Source organism: Camelus bactrianus, chromosome 21 (assembly GCF_048773025.1).
Source record: "Camelus bactrianus isolate YW-2024 breed Bactrian camel chromosome 21, ASM4877302v1, whole genome shotgun sequence".
Taxonomy (NCBI): domain Eukaryota; kingdom Metazoa; phylum Chordata; class Mammalia; order Artiodactyla; family Camelidae; genus Camelus; species Camelus bactrianus.
In genome coordinates this window covers 13,028,252-13,052,362 of record NC_133559.1, presented here as the reverse complement: position 1 = coordinate 13,052,362, position 24,111 = coordinate 13,028,252, and the positions used below count along the sequence as shown (strand labels likewise).

At 39.9% G+C, this 24,111-nt stretch overlaps 1 protein-coding gene across 1 annotated transcript; it reads left to right on the top strand.

Moving 5' to 3' along the window:
* The first annotated feature begins 1,986 nt into the window (after window positions 1-1,986).
* Window positions 1,987-24,111, top strand: SH2D1B (SH2 domain containing 1B). The gene is made up of 4 exons (XM_010953769.3): window positions 1,987-3,272; window positions 16,954-17,017; window positions 19,055-19,220; window positions 20,804-24,111. The coding sequence occupies exons 1-4, from the start codon at window positions 3,139-3,141 to the stop codon at window positions 20,839-20,841; spliced, it is 402 nt and encodes a 133-aa protein (XP_010952071.1). The 5' UTR covers window positions 1,987-3,138; the 3' UTR covers window positions 20,842-24,111.

Sequence of the window (24,111 nt, the reverse complement as noted above, 5' to 3'; positions counted from 1 at the left end):
TGAGATATAATTGACATACAGCTCTATATAAGTTTAATGTTACAGCATAATGATTTACTAGTATAAATTATGAGATGATTACCACAGTAAGTTTAGTTAACATCTGTCATCTAGTATAGACATACGCACAAAAAAGGAGAAAAAAATTATTTTCTTGTGATGAGGACTTTTAGAATCTACTCTTAGCAACCTTGAAATATACCGCAGAGCAGTGTTAACTATAGTCATCATGTTGTACTTTACATCCCCAGTAGTTATGTAGCTCAGTAGGATGTAGTTTGAACACCTTCAGCCAATTACCCACCCCTTCATTCCCCACCACTGACAACCACAAAACTGATCTCATTTTCTATGAGTTTGGTTGTTTTCATTTTTGTTTTTTTTCTAATTCCACAGATAAGTGAGATCATGCAGTATTTATCTTTCTCTGTCTGACTTATTTCACTTGGCATAATGCTTTCAAGTTCCATCCATGTTGTTGCAAATGGCAAAAATTTTTTCTTCTTTTTAATGGCTAAGTAGTATTCCATTGTATATACTTACCATGTATTCTTTATCCTTTCATCTGTTGATGGACACTTACATTGCTTTCATGTCTTGGCTATTGTAAATATTGCTGCAGCAAACATGGTGGTGCAGGTGCCTCTTCAACATAGTGATATCATTTCCTTCAGATATATACCCAGAAGTAGAATTGCTGAAGCATATGGTAGTTCTACTTTTAAATTTTTGAGGAACTTCATACTATTTTCCATAGTGTCTATACCAATTTGCATCCCCACCAACAGTGCACAAGGGTTCCCTTTTCTCCACATCTTCACCAGCATTTGTTATGTCTTATCTTTTGATAATAGCCATTCTAAAATGTGTGGGGTGATATCTCACCATGATTTTGATCTCCTAGCATTTCCCAAGTAATTAATGATGGTAAGAACCTTTGCATGCACTTGTTGGCCATTACTATATCTTCTTTGGAAAAATGATTGGTGAAAGATGTTATCTCTATGTGATTCAATTTTCATTTCTCTTATGATGAATAAGGAGGAGGCGACTGGGTTTTGAAACAGGAAAAAAAAAAAAAGGCATGAAAGCCCCTGTGATGATAAAGACCTTGAGTGTGTATCCAATCATTTCCTCCTTATGTCAAAAAATATCCTCACACCAAGCTTGGTCCCCAATTTCCTCTTTCATCAGTAAAATTTCCCTCCTCAACTGCCATAATTCCCAGGAAATTGTATGGCAAATTGCCCAAGGTCACACAAGAGAAATGGGGATTTGAAAGCATATCAATCTGGTAATAAGTTCCTTGATTAGGGTCACTCCATTATACCACATTACACCAACAGCAGAGTAGTGGGACTTTCAAGGAAGAACAAAAATCTGCTACAGGGAAGTTCAACGTAAGACAGAGCCCCAAGAGTGGGTAGACAGCTGGTAAACAAAGACACAAGACAAAGTAATCATTTGAGTTAAGAAGACTGTAAGAGAAGCAAGGATGGGTCCTGAGCACATAGTTCTACTTTTATAGATATGTACTTGAGATACATAGCAATTAATTCCCATAGATAGTTGGATAAAGCAGCTGAATAGGGAGAGAAATTTACATATAGCTCATACCAATTGACATTGTGTGATGGTAATTGTGAGAGTCGAACAAATGTAATCCAATTTAAAACTTTGGATTATAGATACGCTATTCTTTCTGAAATTAATTAATACTATGTAGGATGGTTTGGTTGCTCAAAAAGACTTGGGGGAAACAGGGCATTGTTGGTCAAAGGGTACAAATTTCCAGTTATATGGTGACCAAATTTGAGGAATCTGATGTAGAACATGGTGATTACAGTTAACAATACTGTATTATTTACTTGAAAGTTGCTAAGAGAGTAGATCTTAAATATTCTCGCCACAAAATAGAAATGGGAAGTATGTGACAAGATGGTGGTGTTAGCTAATGCTACGGTGATAATCATTTACAATGTATAAATGTACAAAATTCGTATGCAGCACACCTTAAATTTACACAATGTTTTATGTCAATTATACATCAATATAGGTGGGGAAAAAAGGACTTAAGAATTACTCTTAGGGATAACTCTGATCCTTAGATAACAGAAACTACCTTCTCCAGGAGTATCAGCCGATCAAGGAAGAAAAGGCTCAGCAGGAAAAAAAAAACGGGGGGAGGGGATTTTCTTATCAACACCAGCGTGTCTAAATGTGTCTCAGGGTCTCTGGTTGGATAGACTTTTCCTGGTCTTTATTTATGAGGACACATCACTGCAGTCCTGCAGGATGAGAACTTCAAAGGACCTGAGGATCTTCAAACTCAAGTTGAATACATTCTTTTCTTCCACCTGGAGAAGCATCCTGCAATAAATTTGCATACCCAGATATCCCTCCCACCTGCACCAGCTCTTTCCCCTAAAGACACAATGCTGGAGGATGTTAAAAATAACCTTTGGTCAACAGTGGCTGGGAGTCTTTGCCAGTGGATGGGCTCTCCTCCACCACGGTGTCCAACTGCTTTCTATTGCCACTGCTGTCTTCCATTTTTCATGTCATTTGACCCATGGATGTTCTACATTTTCAGCTGTTCCACTGTGTCTGGATATACCTGGATTCATTCAGCATCTGAACACTTTTTGAACAGCCATTCTGGGCAAAGCACAGCATAATCATAGGCAGCTTCAGCAGAAAATGCACATCCAATTCAGCAAAAAGCAGTAATATGATCTCTGGAAGAGATGCCATGAACCAGAGAAGGTGAAAACTGGTGACTGAGGGTGAAGGACAAGGCTACAAGCCAGTTCTGGGGGGCTTGTCTTCAGCTTGAGCTCTGGCCATGAACATCACTGATTCCACTGTGTACTCAAACATACTTTAACCCACTCCTGTGAGTCACACTTGGGCCATTTACAGGCTGAAAAGTCTTGGTCACTTCATCACCCCCACCTCTCTCATTTCCTGAATCTTGTGAAACTCTCTGAGTTCCACAGAGCAACTTTATCTCACTCCCACAAGACAGAGGAGGAAGAGGTGTTTCCACAGGCCCCACTAGGCCAACTGCCTCCACTCCTCATCTCAGAGCCATACCTGGACTTGGGACTGGATTTCAGGGATACGAGGGGGCTCCCCATGGATCTGCCTTACTACCACGGCCCTCTGTCCAAGCGAGACTGCGAGACCCTGCTGCTCAAGGAAGGGGTGGATGGCAACTTTCTGTTAAGAGACAGCGAGTCTATGCCAGGAGTCCTATGCCTCTGTGTCTCGTGAGTAGCCCCATCTTCCACACATTTGGGACCTTATGCTGAATGTAGGACTGATACCTACAAGTAGAAAAGTCATTGCACTTGACTGGCTTTGCAGCCCAAATGAGCAGAATGAGAAACAGACCGATACTACCAGGAGGGGATGGGAGGAACGTGTCTGTCCAGGCTTCTCCACCTGCCCTTCCCTCCTGGTGCAAAGCCCGCAGGAGCAGACTCTGTGGAGCAGCAGAAGGGGTGGGGGTGAAGAGAAGGGCAGCTGTGGGAGAAAGGGCCTCTTCTGTAGTGGCTGGCTTATTTGGTATGGAAAAGACTAGGTGCCCTTTATGAAATTTTAACCTGAGAGGCCAGGTTTTTACACAGATTCTGCTGTGTCCACTTGCGATGCTTAAAATACAAATAATATTTCAAATTTCTTTAGACTTGTAAAAAGGCTTCAGCATACATCATCTCCTTTCATCCTTTCTGTAGTCTATCAAGGCAAGTCTAAGCAGCCATCGTTTTATAGCAGAGACCTGGGATATCTCAAACAATTTGCTTGTGTTGAAATTCACTTGGTGTTTCCAAAGAGGCTGAGCTCAGTATGAAGTTCCAGGCCAGAGTATCAGAGCTGTCCTGCTGAGAGGAACTTGTTTAGCCTAGTTTAAAAAGCAATCTTGAACAGACATCAGCGGGAATCTCCTGTCTTTAAGGATTCTCCTTTTTGGGGAGACCACTGAAGTTTCTCTTGTTTGTTGTGGGAATTAAAACCCAGGTGTCTCCAAGAATGTGCTTTAGTGTTTCTTAGCATTAGGAGCTATGAGGACAAAAGTGATTGCCATTCCTAACAGAATAGGCATCTTTCTTTATATGATGCCAGGAATCCAGATCCAAGAATGGGAGCCTTAAGATGTTAGCACTTTGAATTTTCAAGTTACAAGTGATGTTGAGAGTGTCTCCCTATATTTTTTAGCCATTGCTTATTCTTTCGAGAATTGCACAATCATATCCTCTACATATTGTTAGCTTAAGTTAATCTTCTTTTTGCTGATTTTTTACAATTCGTATGTAAGAAAGTAAAATTTCTTTTTCAAAAAAAGAAAACTACAGATCAACTTCATTTAATATCAACTTTCAATGAACCACTAACAAAATAGAAGCCAGTAACATATTAAAGGAAAAAATACACTATGCTCAAGTATGGTCCAATCCAAGAAATCAAGGATGGTTCCATGGTAGGAAAATTCTTAATTTAATTACATGTTAACAGGTCAGAGGTTACAAATTTCGTGGCTCATTCAGATTTGCTTAAAAGGTGTTAGATAAAATTCAGCATCCACCCCTCATTTAAACACTCACTTGTGTGCACTTACACATGCATGCCCTTACACACTTCCAACCGGACAGAGCTGGATAAATGCTTCCTTAACCAAAGGCCAGATGAAATACTAGGCGAATTACCCCTAAAATCATGAATAAGCCAAAAATGCTCATGGTAAGCATCTTTGTAACATGTCGCAGGAGATATTTGCAAGTGTAATTAGTCAAAGGGAAAAAATGTGAAAGTTGAAAAGGAAGATGCAAAATTATTATTATTTGCAGCCAACATGAGTTTTATACCTGTGAAATCTAGATTTTACTGGAAAAAAAGCTACTAAAAACAAAATTCAACAAGGATATCTGCTTATACATTTGAAATTTAAAGTCAATAGCTTTCTATTTATTTATGTTCTTTTTTTTTTTTAAGATTCCATATATGAGTGATTTCATATGGTATTTTTCTTTCTCTTTCTGGCTTACTTCACTTAAAATGACATTCTCCAGGGACATATAAAATAGAAACAGAGTCATAGACACAGAATACAAACTGTGGTTGCCAGGGGGACGGGGGTGGGAAGGGACAGACTGGGAGTTCGAAATTTGTAGATACTGACATGTGTAGAATAGATAAACAAGATTATACTGTATAGCAGAGGGAAATATTTACAAGATCTTGTGGTAGCTCACAGCAAAAAAGAATGTGACAATGAATATATGCATGTTCATGTATAACTGAAAAATTGTGCTCCACTCTCGAAACTGACACATTGTAAACTGACTACAACTCAATTTAAAAAATATTTAAAAATAAAATAAAATAAATAGCTGTCTGATACAGAAACAATAACCAATAAGAAGATATAATAAAACATCTCATTTACATCAGCAAAAAATAATACCCACAAATAAATGTAATATGAAATGTACGAGACTTGTACATAAAAGCTTAAATATCTACTAGGGAGTTTACTGGAAGTCTTACTAGAAGGGAAGGATTCAATTTGGGAGCATATCAATTCACCATAATTAATCTATAAATTCAGTATGCTTCCAGTAAAAAAAAAAAACAACAGAACTTTAAAATTTTTCTTCAAAGATAGTAAAGTTTATCCAAGTGGGAAATGAAACATAGGGAACCTACCAGAGAGCCAGAAAATTTTTGATCAAAAAAAAGGGGACTAGCTCTATCAAATATTAAAATACATCATAAAACCACAGTAATCACTACGGTAATTAAACGAATTTGGTACTGAGAGATCAATGGAATAGAATACAGAGGCTGGTAGAAATAAAGCCAAAAATATATGGAATTTAGCATACAATTAAAAAAGCATTTTAGATCAACGAGGAAAAGATGAGTAATAATTAATAATGTTGGGACACTTGGCTAGTCATCTGGAAAAAAATAAACCTGAATCCCTTTCTTACTTCTTGAAGTAAAATTAATTCAAAGTGGTTCTAATACATAATTTTTTTTAATGAAACTATGTATTTTAGAAGAAAATGTGAACTATTCAAAAATATCCTGGAATTGAGAAGGCCTCTGTAACAAGGTATAAAACCCAGAAACCAAAAAGGAAAGATCGATAAATATGACCATTATTCAAAAAAAAAAAAAAAACAAACTGTTGTTAAAAACAACTTATTCAAGATCTTGTGGTAGCTCACAGTGAAAAAAAAAAATGTGACAATGAATATAAACATGTTCATGTATGACTGAAAAATTGTGCTCTACACTAGAATTTGACACAACATTGTAAAATAACTATTACTCAATAAAAAATGTAAAAAAAAAAAAAAAAGAAAACAACTTATTGACAAACCAACAGAAAAAAACCCCAAAATTTCATTAACATATAAGAGCTTTTAAAAATCAATAGAAAACTAGGTAAAGTGCAAGAGGAGATTCTCTGAAATGGAATGTGAGAAAGAATGCTATGGGAAAAAAAATGCTAGTTCTCACTCAAAACCAAAAAAATACAAATTAAAAGAATAATGAGATAGCATTTTTACCTATTCAAGGGGCTAGAATTAAAACTATGAAAATACCCAGAGGAAATTCGAGTGCTGGGGAGCAGACAGGCTTGCACATGCTAAATAAATGCAGCTTCTCTGGATGGGAATGTGGTCAAAACATAAACTGCATGGATATAACATGTAACACAAATTTTCACTAATAAAAACCCATCATGTAGTTATGACTGCACAAGTATGTACAAATTGGCATTAACAAGATTGAAATACAGTATGAAAAAGCCTCCAAGATTTATTGCTGTATGAAAAAGGCAAGATGCAAAGTACGATCCCATTTGTGTAAAAAAAAGTATGTGTATATCCTTGTACATTCATAAACAATTTTTGGAAGGTATATAAGAGACTTATAATAGTGGTTACAGCTGGGAAACTTAGGAGGTGTGAGTAGGAAAAAGGTGTCGGATTCATTCTTTTAATTTGATAACTTTTTTGCACTGTTTAAATGCTTTGTATGTGCATGTATTACTTCGATAATTTTAAAAATGTTTACAAAAATGTACTGAATCCCCATTATCTATTCAAACACTGTGCTAAGGCCTGGGGAGATTCCAATAAGGATCTTGCAATTTTTTTTCAACATAATAAATAAGGAATAAATACAACAAGGGTGAAGTATAAAATCAGAGAGCTTTATACAAATTCAAGGGCAGAAGAGATGAGCGGGAAAGTCTTCTTAGAGGAGGTGATATCTGAGCTGGGACTTAAAAGAGTGGATAAGATTTGGTTACACAGAAATGGGATGGAAGGCACTGTAGGGAGGGGAGAAGGCAAGAACATAGATCTAGACGTGGGATATTTTAAAGCACATACAAATCATAAAGGGCTCTGGAAAGGTAACTCGGAAGCCAACTTTTGAAAGAGTCAGTTTGGGATAATATTATAGGGTCTTAAAAATGATTCTATAGATAATGAGGAAACATGGATCATTTCTGAGCATGGAAATGACAAGACTGGTGCTGAGTTTTAAGAACCCCAATCAAGTAGAATGAACTGAAGCTGGCAGGTGATGATAGCAGTGAGCCTGTTATGTCTCCAGATGGGAGATGGGGAGGAACTGACTGTGGCGGGACCAGCAGTGGGAACGGAGACTAGAAGAAGGTGCATGGGCTGTGACAGAGATAGGGGAGATCTCCATCAAGATTTCAGGGTAGATAGTTGAAACCTGGATTCTCTTTAAAAAATGACATTTATTCTCAACTGTTCTGTGATACATCTTCCTAGTTTATACGTTCATCTAATGCAAAAGTCACTAAGAAATTTAATAAAAATAACAACAAATCAACTGGAGAGATAAGAAAAATTTGTTAGACACCTGCCCCTGATCAAGTCTCACCCTCTTCCCTACCCATGTCACTAAAACACATGTAAAATATTAGGCACCCTGAGGCTCAAGGCTTAGATCAAATGACCCGCTTCACAGCTCTTGTGAAATTTTGTCATCACACAGATCGGTACAGACCATTCAATTCTAGTTGTTCAGCAATTGTTTAAAGTCTCCTATATGCCAGGCACTGTGTTAGATACTTTGTTGATAAGGCAGAGTCTAGTGAGGAAATTAAAGAAGTAAATGGACACTGTGACATGTGTGGTAACTGATGATTTACAATCAGGGGATGATGGGAACTTGAGAGGAAGGAGTGAATCATTTATCAGGGAGTGGAAAGCCTACATAAAATCTGGGAGCTGGAGAATGAATAGAACCTTTATTTTTTCATTCAACAAGCATATACTGTGCGCCTGTTATGTCAGGCATAGTCCTAGGCATTAGTGAAATAGTGATAAATAGTATTTGACATTGGTCCTGCCCTAGTGAAACTATATTCCAGTGAGAGGCGAGAATGTGGTGAAAAGAAACAGGCATTTTACAGAGTGAGACAGTCTGCTTTAGGTTGGGTACAGGAAAGGTTCCTCTAAAAAGGTCACATAAAGCAATTTATATTCCAGTATATAACCCTATGTGAGCAAAGCTAAGGTGTCTACAACACGAGTGTTAGCCTTGTTTTCTACATCTTTGCAGCAAGAGCCACCCTGAAGGAGTTTTCTATGAGCCAAAAACCATGTTGAGCTTGTTACATCAATTATCTCACTTATTCTCTGCAAAACCATCTTCAGTAGGTGACATATCCCTACCTTGTGGGGAAAGAAACTGGGGCTTCTTATTAAATAACTTGTCCAAGATCGAACTGTTAATATGGTGTCATGTTCCCTCTCTTACCAATGTCTCCAGTTCCACTGCAATATGTTCAAGGTGGTCGCCTTGGACCTGTGTTGTAAAGTGTCCAAGGCAGGTACTTGAGGGCTTGGTACTAGAAAATCCTGACATGTGAAATCTTGTCATTTTGCTCCCCAGAGAGGAGCTACCCTTTCCTCTTTGTTGGGTTAGAATGCCAATACGCCAAATTCCATGCTTTCACAGATCTAAGCAATTTATATTCTGCTGACAGAGGCCAACCTGCCTGCTTCTGCCCTTGCCCTTGCCCCAGAGACCGTGGGCAGCTCTGAACCCTCTGCAGGCACTGTCCGACAGCGCCCCGTTTGCTCCAGTCCCTGAAAGGACCAGGGCAGAGTGACCACATTCCAGCACTTTCCCACCTGACCCCTTTCCCTTTCCGTGGCTCCCCCAATCAACTATTTTCGCTTACTATGATACTATGGGAGAAGGTTAGAAATAAAGGAAGGAAGTCACAGGGAGAGTTGACCTAACAGCATATAGCACCGACCAGAAAGCTATGTGGTAGCCGTGGACAGGAAATGTTACCTGATCTCACAGCCTGATAGAGCGTGCAGAGAACACCAATGTGCAAAACACTATGTAGGTGACTTTGTGAGTGTAGGAAGTTGGAAGTGGGTCTGCCTTTACAGTCAGCAGGGTCAGATGGAGTGGATATTAGGAGATGCATGGGCTTCACCGCTTGGAGTGAGGAGGGACTTCCTGCAGTCGTAGGAAGGCTGCAGGAGAGGAGAACCTGAGCCCTGACTTGGGGCATGTCCTCACTGCGGAGGGAACAACACAAAGAAGGAGGGAGAGAGATCTCGAGAGACATTTCCAGCTCTCAGACTCTGAGATATTTGGAAAGACTTTTAGAGTTCAGAAAGAAAAAAATCAATTCAGACTTTTTTGTTGTTTTAGAAAAATCAAGCATAGAGAAAGGTACAAAAAAGAGAGCAGAAATGATCTCAGTCACACTCAGAAATCACCATTTTTGATATTTCAGTCCACATCTCTCCAGAGATGTATGTCTCTATGTATATGCATATATAAGCAAATGTTGTATATATGTACATAAATGGTTCATTATATAAAAGCTGATTTACTACCTGTTTTTTTAATGTATAATATGTATCTTTCCACATCAAAGAAAGCCAATATATCTCATCTTTTCATGATTCCTTCCTATTTTGTTGACTGCATCTATCATAATTTATATATAATCATACATTTAGATGTTTCTTTAATATCATCCATGTTTCTACTTAACAAGCTTTTTCCTCTAGATTCTTGAACATCTGAGATAATTTCAATAATTGTCTTATTGTCCTTGTCTACCAAGGTGGAACCTGATGGTCTCCCTAAGTTGACGAGATAGAGCTCAGAGTCCATGAAGGCCAAGGTGCCTAGAGTTTACGGGCAGGGAGCAGGAAGGCAGAACACAGAAGGAAAGATACTCTTTGAATGAGCTCCTGGGATCTACAGACGGGTTTCTTGAATCATCAGCTTAGTGTTAAATAGCTTGTGTGCATTAGGAAAATACCCAAGGCTGAGTAAAAAAAAAAAAAAAAATGACCCAAAAGAAGCCAAGGGAACAATCTCTGGAGCTCACACTGGTCTGAAAATAAAGTTTGTGTTCTCACCAGAGTAGAAAATTTTATAATTCATGGACATCAGTTAGAGTAATCAGAAGCATATTGACTCAGTAGTGGAACAGAATTAGTTCTAGATTCAAGGCTGCTCTTGTGCCACCTAAAAAAGATTTAAAACAAGCCTCCAGAAGACTGAACTATTTCCAAGTAGCTTAACTGCACCCTGGAACAAAGTTCAAGACTATTTACAGGAGCACAAAAATACGGAGCACCAAATAAAGTAAAATTTGCTATGTCTGGCATCCAATCAAGATTTACCAGGTATAAACACAATCCATAATGAGGAGAAATGTTAATTAGTATAAACAGACCCAGAAATGAACCAACGTCATACTTTACAGGATAAGATAATCAATGTCCTTCTGGGCTATCTTATGCCAGAGAAAGAGAACTGACACATACCTGAGGCAAGGCCATGACTGTATAAGGCTACTGTTATCAGATGAAGGCAAACTCGTTCTAACTACCTTGCTGTTAGGAATTTTAGATAGCTAGCTAGCTAGCTTGCTTGCTTTTGATTTACAGGAAATCTTTCCCTAAATGTAGGTGCCAGATTTTGATCATTTTACCCACGAAAACATGCACATCTAGAAGTGCAGCTGTAAATATGCTAACCTTTGATTGAGGCTGTAATAATTCACATTCTCCATGGTATGTCCACTGCTTGTACTGGCCAAACAGGTGGTTAAATAAGAACGTGGTATGAATCAATACACGTTGTATTTCATTATTTTGATGGTTCACATAGACATTTCTTCCATCTCCTTTTATTCCATGAGGAGTTTGATTAGGTCTCTTGGTAAGATTTCTTCATACAGGCTTGGCACATTTCTTGTTAAGATAATTCAATGCATGTAACAGACTGTACTTCAATTAAAAAGAAAGATATATATATATATGATGTGATTTTTCTCTATATTAACGAAGGAAATTTAAAAGAGATAGTTCAACGCAACTCAGTCAACAGTTATTGAGAATGTACTGAGACAGGCAATGTGCTGGAGTAAACAAAGAAAACACGATCCTGGCCTGCGTGTGAATTGTAGATGTGTAAATGGATAATTAAAATTCAGTCTGGTAAGTGTTATGCCTCCATCGTAATGGGTGACTTTCTTCAAAGGTTCCCTTCCTTTTCCCCCGATGGAGCGCCCCACCCCAGGGTGGCTCACTTAAAGCACTAGGTGCCCTGAATCAACTCAGTGCCCTGCTTGACCAGGTTTTTGGGCAAAGCCTGGGTGGCAGAGACAGCCTGTGGCTGGAGGTGGTGGTATGTAGACAGTGAGGAGACTGTGATATTGATTCTCATAGCTTTATAAGACTTGAGACCTGTTAAGACAGGAATATGTACACCAAGCAAGCCCTGAATACCCATCACTCCTCTTCTTCTCCCATGAGAATCAGCCTGAGGTCATCCCGTCCCCCATTCCATCTTCCTAAAGGCACGGGGGGAAAATCAGAGATACAAATTTTTACACTACGTTCATTTTAGGTCTATTTTTTTGAAGAATCTAAAACATATTTCTTAATAGTAAGAAAGTAAAATCTTACTAAAAGAGAACTACTAGAGAATTAAAACATAGCTTTTACCACAAAATAGTATACTTCAAAAGGGGTGAGGTTGTTGGCAAAAATAATAAACACTTCTTGGTGGGCCCCTTCTATCTGTTTGTTTTGTTTCTGTGTTTGGATAGAGGCTGTTTCAGAGCCATCGGTAAGCATCTGCAATCCTAGTCAATCACTGAGATTCCTAAAGACTTGAATAACAAACTCTGTATCTTGCTTTCAATAAAAAGATATCAGCGCCTATAAAGATCCACAATGTTCAAAGTAGATTTTTTTTCAAAGTTGCAGAACCAGAGATGGAATTGTGTGAAGATAAGCAAATCACAGGAAAAGATTTAGTAAGCTTATACTTCTGTCTTTAGCCTTCCCCAGCTAACGTCAACAGAGCTTTTCCAACAGATGGGAAAGTCTGCACCAAAAAGCCCTCAGGACCTACTGATGGCATCCCTGGCACACCCTCCCTCCTGCCTCCCTCATCCCCTCCTCCTTCTTCTTTCTTTAATCTCAAAATTGCACTGAAAAAGCTATTTTCCTTTAAACTTTCACTACTAATTTTAATTTACAATGTTTTATGGAGTGTTTGTTATTTTTTGAATACTGTATTTTAATTAATGTAATCTAAAATAGTTCATATTAGAAAATACGTATTCATATGTATTTTTGATAATTTACACTTTTGATACTTTACAATATATTTATGATTTTTAAAGTAGATTTAAATGTAATAAATATATGATTTCACTGATCTTTGCTTTGTAATAAATAATAAAATGTTGGCATTGTCAGTTTTGTTTCAATATTGCCAACCTGAAACAGTAGACATTCAGGCTCGTAGATTATACATATTTTTCAACTTTACTAAATTTTGCCAAATTGTTCTCCAAGACATTAGTATCCAATTACACTCCCATTAATATCATATAAAACTTTGTATAGCTCCATATCACAGCCAATATTCTGATTAGTAAACTCTTACATCTTTGCCAGTCTGGTATGAACTGATATCTAGTGTGGCTTAATTTCCATTTCCCTGATTGACAGTGAAGTGAAGCATCTTTTCATGTTTATTGGCCATTTTATTTGTCTTTTTCTTATCGTACCTCAGTGCTCTTTTTATAAACAGTGTTGCAATTATCCTCCCCAATCTACGGACTTTTTCACTTTGCTAAGGTTATGATAAATAGAAGTTTTAATGTTAATATAATGAGTTCATTAATCTTATTTATGGCTTTTAGTTTCTGTGAGTTAAGAACTCTTTCCTTAATTCAATGTGGCTTACATTTATTTCTCTTAAGCTCAATGTTTTGTTTTTTTCACAGTTGGGTCTTATGTTAGATTATGAAAACTACTTTATCATTACCATTTAACAAATGGTCCATCTCCTTCTCACAGATCTGCTATGCCAGCTCTGTCATACATCAAGTTTTTATACAAATGTGGGTCTGTTTCTGGACTCTCTATTTTATTCCATTAATATCTTTTCTACTCTAGAGCCAATTCCTCACTATCTTAATTATAGCTCTATAGGAAGACTTAAGACAAGATAGAAGCCCCCACACAGACACACACACAGAGCAATTATTTTCATTTTTCAAAATTGACCAGATTTTTATGCAGAGGAGTGACATGATCTGACTCACATTTTGCTAAAAGGACCACCCTGGCTGTTGTGTACAGAATAATAATTAATGACATCAGAGAGAGAGGAAACAATCACTAGAATTATGTCCTTGACTAGATAAAAGCGGATGGCACCCAGTGGAAATAGGAGGGATTAGCTTTGCAGAGCAGCATGCAAAGTTCACCTACAGTAACAAAGGCAGGGTCTGTGAGTGCAGATGCAATCATGTGTGGTGATGGGAGTCTGGAAATTCTCTTCTAATGGCTTTAATCCTTTTGGTGAAGGCATCAGTTAGGAGTGAAATGTTGAACGTTTAAGAAGAAAGGAGATGGTGTAGAATCACTGTTGAGGAGAATAGGAAGATAAATGATTGCCTGGAGGCATTAAGAGCCCACTGGAGATTTGTGGTCACGAATTTAAAGTGAGAACAGTGAACACGGCCACATACAGCTGCAGAGAGTTGGGCTTAATCAGGATTCTGGTTTTGCTAGTTAAGGAAATAAAGTGAAAGTGCTAATGGGGTTGAAGGGAGTGATTATAATGATGGACAAGCAGTTTAACCTGGGTAGAGAAGGGAGTGAAGACACGTGAGTGAGAACATTGGAAAGTGGTAGGATCAATGAGTTGGAAGTTCTATGGGGTGAAGGGATTGCTGGGGTCAGTATACTAGGGGAAGGGATCTGGAAAGATGGAAAGCAGGGGAAGAGAGTGGGATGCATGAAATTCACATTATGAGAGGGTTGCCATTATTGACAATTACAAGGTCAAAGTTATGAGTGGGGCTGGCTTCATGGTGTGCAGCCTGTGCAGTCCCACAGGGTCTAGACTTCGAAGGCCCTGCACTTGGTTTCATGCTCTGCTGTCACCATTTCAAAATTCCTAATAATTCTGTAACAAGGTCTTTAAATTTTCATTTTCGCCTGGGCCTCACAGATTATGTAGCCAGTCCTGGTTAAGAAGATGGGACTGAGTGGGTGATGGAGGTGGAGGACAGGATTATTGGAGGAGAGGAGTGCAAGGAACTGAGAAACTGGAGTGTTGATGGATAATCTACATGTGAACTGAAATTGCCAACAATTTAGACAGGAAAGGTATTAAAGACAGTGACAGCGCGCTAGGAGCTAAAACCTGGAGTAATGAGTGGCAATGACCCAGAGGTCAGGAGCTGTTATTAATAATGACACCTTTATTGGGTAGTGGGTGATGTAATCTAATGACACAAAACTCAAAGTGGAGAATTGGGAGGAAGAAGGGAAATAACGCTGAAGAGCTGCAAAAGCAAGGAGAACCCTGGCCTCCCCTCCAGGCCTGTGGTAAGAGCGCTGGGGGAGAAAGCAGCAGCCTTCCAGCAGGATCCAGGGGAAGCAGAGCCAGGTTTCATTTAGAGAGAGAAGGTGACAGGAAGGTTAGAGAACAGGTGGAAGATACAAGAGCTGTGATGATGGCAGACCTTGAGTGCTCAAGACTACGTGGCAGGACTGCAGGAGCTGGGGAGAAGGGGACCCAATACAGGCTATACAGAACTTTGTGGGATTAGAAAAGAGGAGAAAAAATGACTCGCAAGACTGGGGTTCTTGCAATGACTCACAAACAGATTAAGGGTATGATGAGATTAGCCCATTGGATTCCAGGCAGAGAAAATGAAGGCGAGACCGTGAGTGCTGGGGGATAGAGAGGGGGTCCCTCGTCACCACTGGTGATGGAGCAGAAGGCTTGGAGGAACACGGGCTTTTTACCTGTCTTCAGTGTGAATGCACACTGAGAAATTACGTATTTTTTCAAAACTTTATAAATGACAATTGTAAAATAATAACTAGACTAGGAGACATTTAAACTAAGCTTTTATGTTTACCCAATAATATTGTCATCATATAAAGTTGACACTAATCTCACTGCTCTGAAATCTCTTACAGTGCTCTTTTTTGGTAAACATTTCAAAATAAATTCACATGCGTATCACAAGCTCAATAAATCAATTTCTTATAAAGCATTGCTGCAATGTGGCTTGTTATTTCATTTAAAATACTTCGCAAAGAATAAGACTATATTTGAGCAATGTCCATCTTTATACCTTGAAGTATATGGCTTTTGGACTAATTAAGCCAGAACTTCCATTTGTTTTATTCTTTCAATTCCTTTAGGAAAGATTTTCTTAGGCTGGTAATATAGCAATGTAATTAAAAATAAAGTCATTTATTTAAAAATTTAACATAGGCTATGTGATAACTGGGTTTTGAAAAGCCACATGATCAACCAAATACAATGTACGGACCTTGTTTGGATCCCGTTTTGAACAATACTTCTGTGAAAAGACTTTTTTGAGATCTCTTCCCAGACTGTGAAATATTTTAATCTGTCACATATAGACAAGGACTCATGTAAAAACTTTTTGTTGCTTTCCATCTGATTTAGAGACACCTACTAGCTTATTCTGGCCTCAGGAAACCCTGCAAAAGGACTGGGATTTGAAGTCAATTGTCAAGGTCTCCAGACAATCAGCAACAAAGTCCCCTGTACCTCAAAGCTATAAGCAGCTCTCTGCCTTCCCAATTCAGTCAAAAGATTAGTGTTTGATTCTTTGGTGTGGGTGCAAGTGAAGTGGTGAGGAGTGATCAATCAGATAATTGTCAATGTCTTTGATCCTCATTTTTTACATTTTAATATCTGTGTGGTAGCAGAACATGGTTAACAGTTGATGGAGGCACTCAATGTATACAATTTTCTCCTTGGAATCTATTATTAAGTTGATACTTTATCCTTTAATTGAGGACATCTTAGAATTGAAGGAATATGATGTCTGTTATTATTTGCTTTGGAAACTGATGATTGGGTCTTTTATCTAAATTCCAGATTATTTAGCCAATGGCTTCTGTCCCAGTGAGGAACAAGAGCACAATACATCATTTCCTTGCACAAAGTTCACAACATTCTCTGTTTTACTTGCACTATCTCTAACGAGGTCAATGAATGCCATTTAATAAGCAGTAGAGGGATGGCTCAGTGGCGTTTTGTCTGTTGTATCAACCTAGGGCTAAGTGAAGAAAACTAGAAATAACAAGATGACGGAAATTGTAAACTCTCTCTCCTTAACTTCTTTGCTACAGCACAGACTTTCACCATCACAATAAGGGTCCCCATTTCCAAACCTCTGTCTCTCAAATTTCCCACAGATGAGAAGGCTTGAAAGTGATCATTTTCTTCACGGGATCCAAGATTGACAGAGGCATTGCACACAAAATACAGTGGTAGATGTTACCTGAATTTGCATAGAAGAACATAATGATTCACGGAGTCATCTTTCCACAGGTTTAAAAATATGGTCTACACATACCGAATCTTCAAAGAGAAACACGGGTACTACCAAATACAGGTAAGAAGACATAAGAACTCCTGTAACAACAACAACAAAGAGCCGGGGGGAGAAGACCCTGAGACCACCTCTTGAACCTAAACGTGGCCAGGTGGAGGTACTCTAAACAGGGAAGCCCGGTGCGGAGTTAGAGTCGGACCAATAGTTAACCTTATCTTTCTTTGAGAGAAATAGAACCACACTAGAGCTGGTTCCCGTTTATTAAAAAACAAGGCTGGTGTTCAAAAATGTAGAAGCACACAGTTCCTCCAGTGGTCACATACACCAACCTGAACTCCATATAAGACCAATGTCGAATTAGAAGTCTAAACAAGGACCAGGATGGGTGGAAAGGGAAGGTGGGGAGAGGTCTGAATGTTGAGGAAGTCAAGGGGACTCCACAGCCGCATAAAAATATAAGGGGAAGTATCAGTCAACTGGCAGTCTTGGGGATTTCTTTAACTTTTCTCCTTTACCTAGAGTTAATCAAAAAGCTTTTTTCTTTTGAAGCTGCTTTTCTGGCAGGAAGTAGAGTATAATAAATGTCATAGAATCTTTAATTATTAACAGAGAGTCCTCAAATAATCTTTCTGAAACATTTCCATTAAAGGTTAAGGAGACTTTTTTTTTTTACTGCAAAATTTCTCAGAATCTTCATATGCTAATGTTTCTTGTAGCTACTTGAAAGAGATGAGAATATATAGTGATCCCCAAACACATACATATATAATTTTTCTTTTGCTACAAAGAACATTATTAAGGCAATGAACAAAATTTGAATAAGGTCTGTAGACTAGTAAATAGTGTTGTATTAAGATTAATTTCCTAATTTTGGTGTGGATATGCAATGCTCTTGCTTTTTAGGAAATATGAGATATTATAGGGTTAAAGGGATATCATGTCAGCAACTTACTGTCAAAAATTTTTAAAAGATATATGTACCTACATATATGCACATTTATGTACTTAGAAAGAGAGAACGAAAAACAGAATGACACGTTTAACATTTGGAGTGTGGTGAAGGATATACGCGGAAATAGTTTTGCAACTTTTCTTCAAGTCTGAAATTATTTCAAAATGAAACGTTTTCTAGAAGGCAGTTCGTTTAAAAACATTTATTTCTTTGTTGTGCATATTTTGGGACATTCTGGATAAGTCCTTAACACCCCATTTTGTCTCTTGCTTGGACACAGCAGAGAGGTATCCCAATCAGTTATAAATCAGACACGGGGCATTGCATGGCAGAACAGCTCCGGGCTCAGAGGCCTGGGCAGGATGCTGCTGTGGGCCGGAGTGACAGCCTCACGTGGGCCTTCCTGCAACCGACTTCCATGTCAGGATGCGTCTGTGCTACGGACGTTAACCACACTGCACGCTGGCCTTCTGATCAGCACCCCTCCCTACAGACCAACACCATGGCCACGTGAGAATCAGCAATCATCAAGGAAGTCAAATCTCTAAGAGGAGACGAAGCTCTTTGTTTTTAAATTATTTCTATGAGATCACATCAGAAAACTGAACTAGGTTTCTACGCTGATCAACAGAAAACTATTTACAATTTACCTGAATCACACTGACGTTCCTATGTTCAATTTAAATTGGGATTTCTTTGTCTTTTCCTTTCACACAGATTCTGAATTCATCCAGTTTGTAAACTGCACATTTTGCACCTCCCATCAGAAGTCTGCCTCTGTTAGTCCCCTAGGAGAGCCAAGCCTGCCAGCACACAGAGGCTGGTGCAAGCTGGTAGAGGGTGCCCTCCACAGTGTATCTGCAGGGCCTGCCCCAACTTGCCCAGGATGGGGGCTTACTCCACACTGCAGACTGAGGTGGGGGGCCCTTCACTGTCAATCCTCTTTACTCAAAGTAGCTCAAGTCAGAGTTCTGTTTTAAACAGGAGGGTTTGTGTGCATCGTGTGCGGTGTGAGCACCCACGCATCAAGTGCCAGCCACTTGTGTTCAGCTCGCCACTCAGAGGCAGCCCTGAAAACCACTGTTTTGAGAAGTGTCGCCTTTCACACACAATTGCATAATGATTTCTTTCTTGCACTTTTGCAGACCACGGAAGGCACTAAGAGACAGGTCTTTCCGAACCTAAAGGAATTGATCTCCAAGTATGAAAAACCCAATCAAGGGCTGGTGGTTCATCTTTTAAAGCCAATCAAGAGAACCAGCCCCTGCCTGAGATGGAGACCATCAAAGATACAGTTGGACAGTATTTATGGTAAAAATTCTCACACGGGAGTCAGACAGGAACTTAAGTCCCATTTCCACCAATGGCCTACTTTGCAGAATCAGTACAGATAATTGCCCCTTTCTATGATGTTAGCCCTGAAAAGCTTCATCCTACTGAGAGCACTTTCCATCTTGCTGGGAAGCGGTGCCCTGAAGCTCCTGGAGGGGCAAACAGATAGAGCTCTCTGTGCTTGGAGAGCCCAGGGAGCAAGAGTGGTTCCTGGAAACTCTCCAAGATCTGACTTCAAACTCGTCCTGTGACCTTGTGCAAACCACAGCGGTTTGGGACTAGATGGTCAGTAGGCAAAACTTTCAAATGAGAAAATTGCTTCAACTCCCTCCCCAAGGCTCATCCTGTTACATTTTGCTCAATATTTGCTAAGCCTTCATTTATATAGTGTTAGGGAATAAATTATTTCAGATACACCCCGAAAGGTATTAAGCCATGGTGGAAAATGAGAGACCATCAGGATGAGTGCAGAGAATCCAAACCACACCCCAAACAGTTACTCTTGCTTATTTACACACCCTTGAAATCTGCTCTCAGAAAAGAATCTAGTATCTGTCAGTTGTCACCGAGTTTGCATTTAACTCAGACTTCCGGGGACATTTACGGTTTAGCTCTGTTTTCTCATGGTGGGATGTATGGTTACAGCCCCAAGTAAAGGTATTTCAGTCATCAGTGGGCAGGTGATGGGGGTGGTGTGCGGATGTGCTAGCCAGGGAGAAGGGACCGTGCAGTCACCCCACACACATTCTACTCTGTCTGCAGCAAAGTTGCCCTTTAGGCTGCCAGACCAACCTTTTTTACCTCCCCCACAAGACCAAGCTTGTTAATTATGGCTTTTTAATTATGAAAGAAACCCTCCCCCACCATTGTTTCCTCTGTCCCCCTCCCCCCATGCAGAGGCGTGTGCACCCATGTACACACACAGTCACTTCCTATAGGCTCAGCTACAGATGGAGTTCGACACTTGCAGAAAGTAAAAGGCAAAGCCAGGCAGAGTAGAAACCCAGGAATGTACCTGTGCTGCATCCTTAGGCAAACCTGGATGAGCTGCTGAGGGGGCTTGGAGTTCTGGTAGTATTTGTCTCCACAAATATAAAAGAACCAAAAATCCTAAGAGGTGAACCCTTTAGAGTTTGTCCCCAAGAATTGGGTGAGAGTCTCACCACACCAATTGTCCGTGCTTCGTCAGCCTTGGCAGAGCGAGCTCCCAAATCCTCAGCTACCAAAGGGGGAGCGTCCTCGCCTCCCCTCATCCTCTTCCTCCCCTTCACTTGGCCTCCTTAAAACAAGCCTCAGATGTTCCCATTCTGAGCGAGGCACAGGTTTTTCTACTGGTGAATGGGGGCATTGGGTGCTGGAAATTCTGATGCTTGATTTATAAAAAGACCCCCTAAGGGAGAGCTCCCTGTGGTACCCCAGCCCTTGAAGACATCGCTCTGATGTGGCATCAAGATCAAGATCACGCTGTGCCTGGGGAGAGGTCTCCTTCCCCTGAGTGGTGTTGGTCAGTGTGACTCCTGAGTGTTGAGCCTCACAACTGGCCTTCTGCTTTCTCCCCCCAGAGAACAGTAACAGTGACTATGTGGACCTCTTGCCTTGAAGATAAAGAGACTGGACAAAGCACTTAGAGAAGAGATGGGGTGACAGCTCTCACCAGCGACCTTGCTTCTCCTGCAGGTGTAGGTCTGGAAGGCCAAACTCTAGGGGACAATTTGGATTCTCCTGGTCTGGGTGACTGAAGACGTTCTGTTCACCAGCCTCAGAGAAATCACTCCCCATGTCCCCGCCTCCCATGCACACAGCACAAGCAGCTTCTAAGCCCCGCTTCCCCTCTCACTCTTCTTGCTTGGAGTAGGACAGCCTGACTTGTTAAAGATGCCCCCGCTATATCGTGGTTAATGTCCTCCTTCTAACCAGGCAACCAGAGAGGCAGCTCCACACAGAAGAGAACACGCCGGTTGCTAGTTAAGAACCTGCGTCCCAGTCCTGTGGCTATATGACTTCAGACAGACAGCTTCCTTTTTCTAGGTCTCTGTTTCTTCATCTATAAGACGAGAGGCTGAGCAGGAGGATACACACTGCCCTGGCCTCTCTGCTGAGCCTGGCTGTGTCCGGTAGACATCCTGCAGCGGTGGACATGAACGCAGCACCAGCACGGGACTTGGCTCCCAACAGCCAGCACCTTCTCTGCACCTGCCTGTGCTGCTCTCGGTCACGGTGAGAGCCCTGACCCACTCCGGCACCCTTCGCCCTCCAGCCTGGGCTACTTGCCTTCTTTCTAACCTTGGATCTTTCTGCCAAACACTGCCTCTCTGATTCTGCCTAATTTTATGTATGCACTAACCACTTCCAGCAGCGTGGATGTGGTTCTGCAGCATGACATACATGGGGATTTTGAAGCAACCCACGTGTAGTTTCTGGTCCCGACTAGGTTTTAAGCACCACCAAAGCACAGCTGGGTCTTCCCTTGAATCCTCCACAGCGTATAGAAATGTGTGCTGCCCAGAGCTGTGCCCAGTTCAGAGACATGACTGGAAGTTTATTCCTGAAGAGTTTGTTGCATTGGCTTTAAGGCCATTTAAATTTTCCTGCTAGTTCACGATTTAAAGTAAGACCTGATTAGTGTGGAATGTACCAGATTCTACGCCCTTTCTCTCACCCGTCTTCAAACCGTAGTGAACCATTCAGCACCCCCTGGCCTTACCTTTTCAAGTTATTAAAGAGAGGAAACATGAGCAGACATTGTGGCTGGAACCTCAGTGTATGAGCCATCCTGAATTCTTGGGTCACGCAATCCACAGCAGACAAAAAGTGAAATGCAGCCTTGTTCAGACTGCTGAGGGAGACACGTCCTTCTGGCTGGTTCAGGAAAGGACATGAGAAGCGAGCCTGCTCCCCGGGTTCAGTCCTGGGTCTTTGATTCTTTCTCCAGGGTACAGAGAAGCATGTTCCAGTTGTCAGGGCCCACAGCAATCCTTGGCACAGAAAATATATTCAGTGACAATTTCTTAAATAATGACTAAATAAACCAACATATAAAATGTAGTCACTCATTCTGGATAGCAGAGATTTGTTTGAACTTCATATATTCCAAAATCTAGTGGAACAAGGCTATCATAGAAGAGCTTTCCATTATAAGTATCATAGAAGCAATTCCCTTTTTTCCTGAGCACTGGGCATAGCACATTATATGATGCATGGTCCCCAGTGGGATTCCAGCACATTTCTCAAACGAGCAAGCCACATTTAATAGCTGATGTGGATGTCATGCTATAGTTCCCTGAAATGTTTTAGAAGACCCTGAACAGGTCACGTGAAGACCAGCTTAAAGATCTGGGTTTGCGGGACTGGAAGAGGGAAGGCTGAGACCACAGCAGCTTTTTCAGTGCTGGTCTGTGACAGAAGATGCAAGATTCGCTGGGTTCAGTGCCAGCCAGCAGAACTCAGACCAATGGCTGGGTGTTTATAGGAGGGCAGTTTTAGCCAAATATAAGAAAGAACTCTAGCCCACTGGAGCTATCCTATATTCAAACAGTCTTCCCTCTGTGGTCATCTAAGTGGACTTAGGTAGGGGGAGTTGAGTTAATCACATTCCTTAGTTCCTAACTCATCACGATCCAGCCATACAAGACCCTTCTTTTATTTCATTTTTCTTTTATTTTCATTTTCCCCACTTCAAGATCATGAAAAAAATTACCCTACATTTCCTTCTACTGGCTTTATATGTCTACCCTCTATAGTTAGTGTTTTAATGACGGCAAGGACTTTTGTGTTTTTCACTGACATACATGCAATGCCTAGAAAAGCCTTTCACACACTGTAGATGCTCAATAAATATTCATTGAATAAATGATGAATCTGAGGTTAATCTGGGACCCATGGTGAGAGGTAAGAACCCAACTTTGTATTTTTCCATACACATTGAAGTAGTTTTCCCATTTCAACCTGTTTAATAATTCATTTTTCCTCTTCTGATTTATGGTTTCTCCTTTACATCACAACTGTTCTAACACTCTGGCTTTGTAATGTATTATTGCCTGGTAGGATAAGCACTCTCTCTTTTTTAAAAAACCAATTTAGCTATTTGTAGACCTTGATTCCTCCGTATGCATTTTAGAATAAATAAGTTTCTCAAAACATCTTGCTGGAATTTTGAGTAAACTTGCAATGAATTTGTAGAGTACTTAGGGGAGAAATGACATTCTTGTGATGTTTTCACATGCGTGATCATTCATTATTTATTCAGGCCATCTCTTTTGTTCGTTAATGCAATCATAAATTTTTACCATGGAAGTCTTACATATTCTGTTAGATTAATTCTTATTTTTAGTTGCTATAAACTTATGTCATATGTTTTATTACATTTCTAGCAGACTACAGCAGTAGCAAACTATGCTTTCATTAGATCTACTGGCTTACCTGTTGATTCTACTGTAAATTAAATTGTAAATTCTATGTAAATGATTTTTCTCAGCTGTAAACGATAGCATTTTGCTTTCTTTCCTTTCACCACTTACGCATCTTATTTATTTTCTATGTTTACTTGATTGGCTAGGACCTCCAGTATACACTCAACACTAGTCATGAAAGTGTTGCTCCCATTTGATATGAAATGCTTAGAAGTTTTCTCCATTTAAGCACAATGTCTGTTATAGCTTTAAGAAGGCTATTTTAGTTTTTGCTAGAAATGTTCTGAAATGTATTAAATGATTTGTTTCTGTATCTACTGAGATGGTCACATTCCTTTAATCTTCATTCATTAGAGGTAAATTACATTAATGAAATTGCTGAATGAATAATGAATTGTTACACCATCCTTGCATTGCTTAACTTAATCATATTATTTTAAATAAACTGTTGGATTCAGTAA

Excerpts from the sequence above, each read along its gene's own strand:
- SH2D1B (XM_010953769.3), top strand. The coding sequence starts at position 3,139 with ATGGATCTGCCTTACTACCACGGCCCTCTGTCCAAGCGAGACTGCGAG. Across the intron at positions 17,018-19,054 it reads ACGGGTACTACCAAATACAG|ACCACGGAAGGCACTAAGAG; the intron begins GTAAGAAGACAT and ends GCACTTTTGCAG. Across the intron at positions 19,221-20,803 it reads ACAGTTGGACAGTATTTATG|AGAACAGTAACAGTGACTAT; the intron begins GTAAAAATTCTC and ends TTCTCCCCCCAG.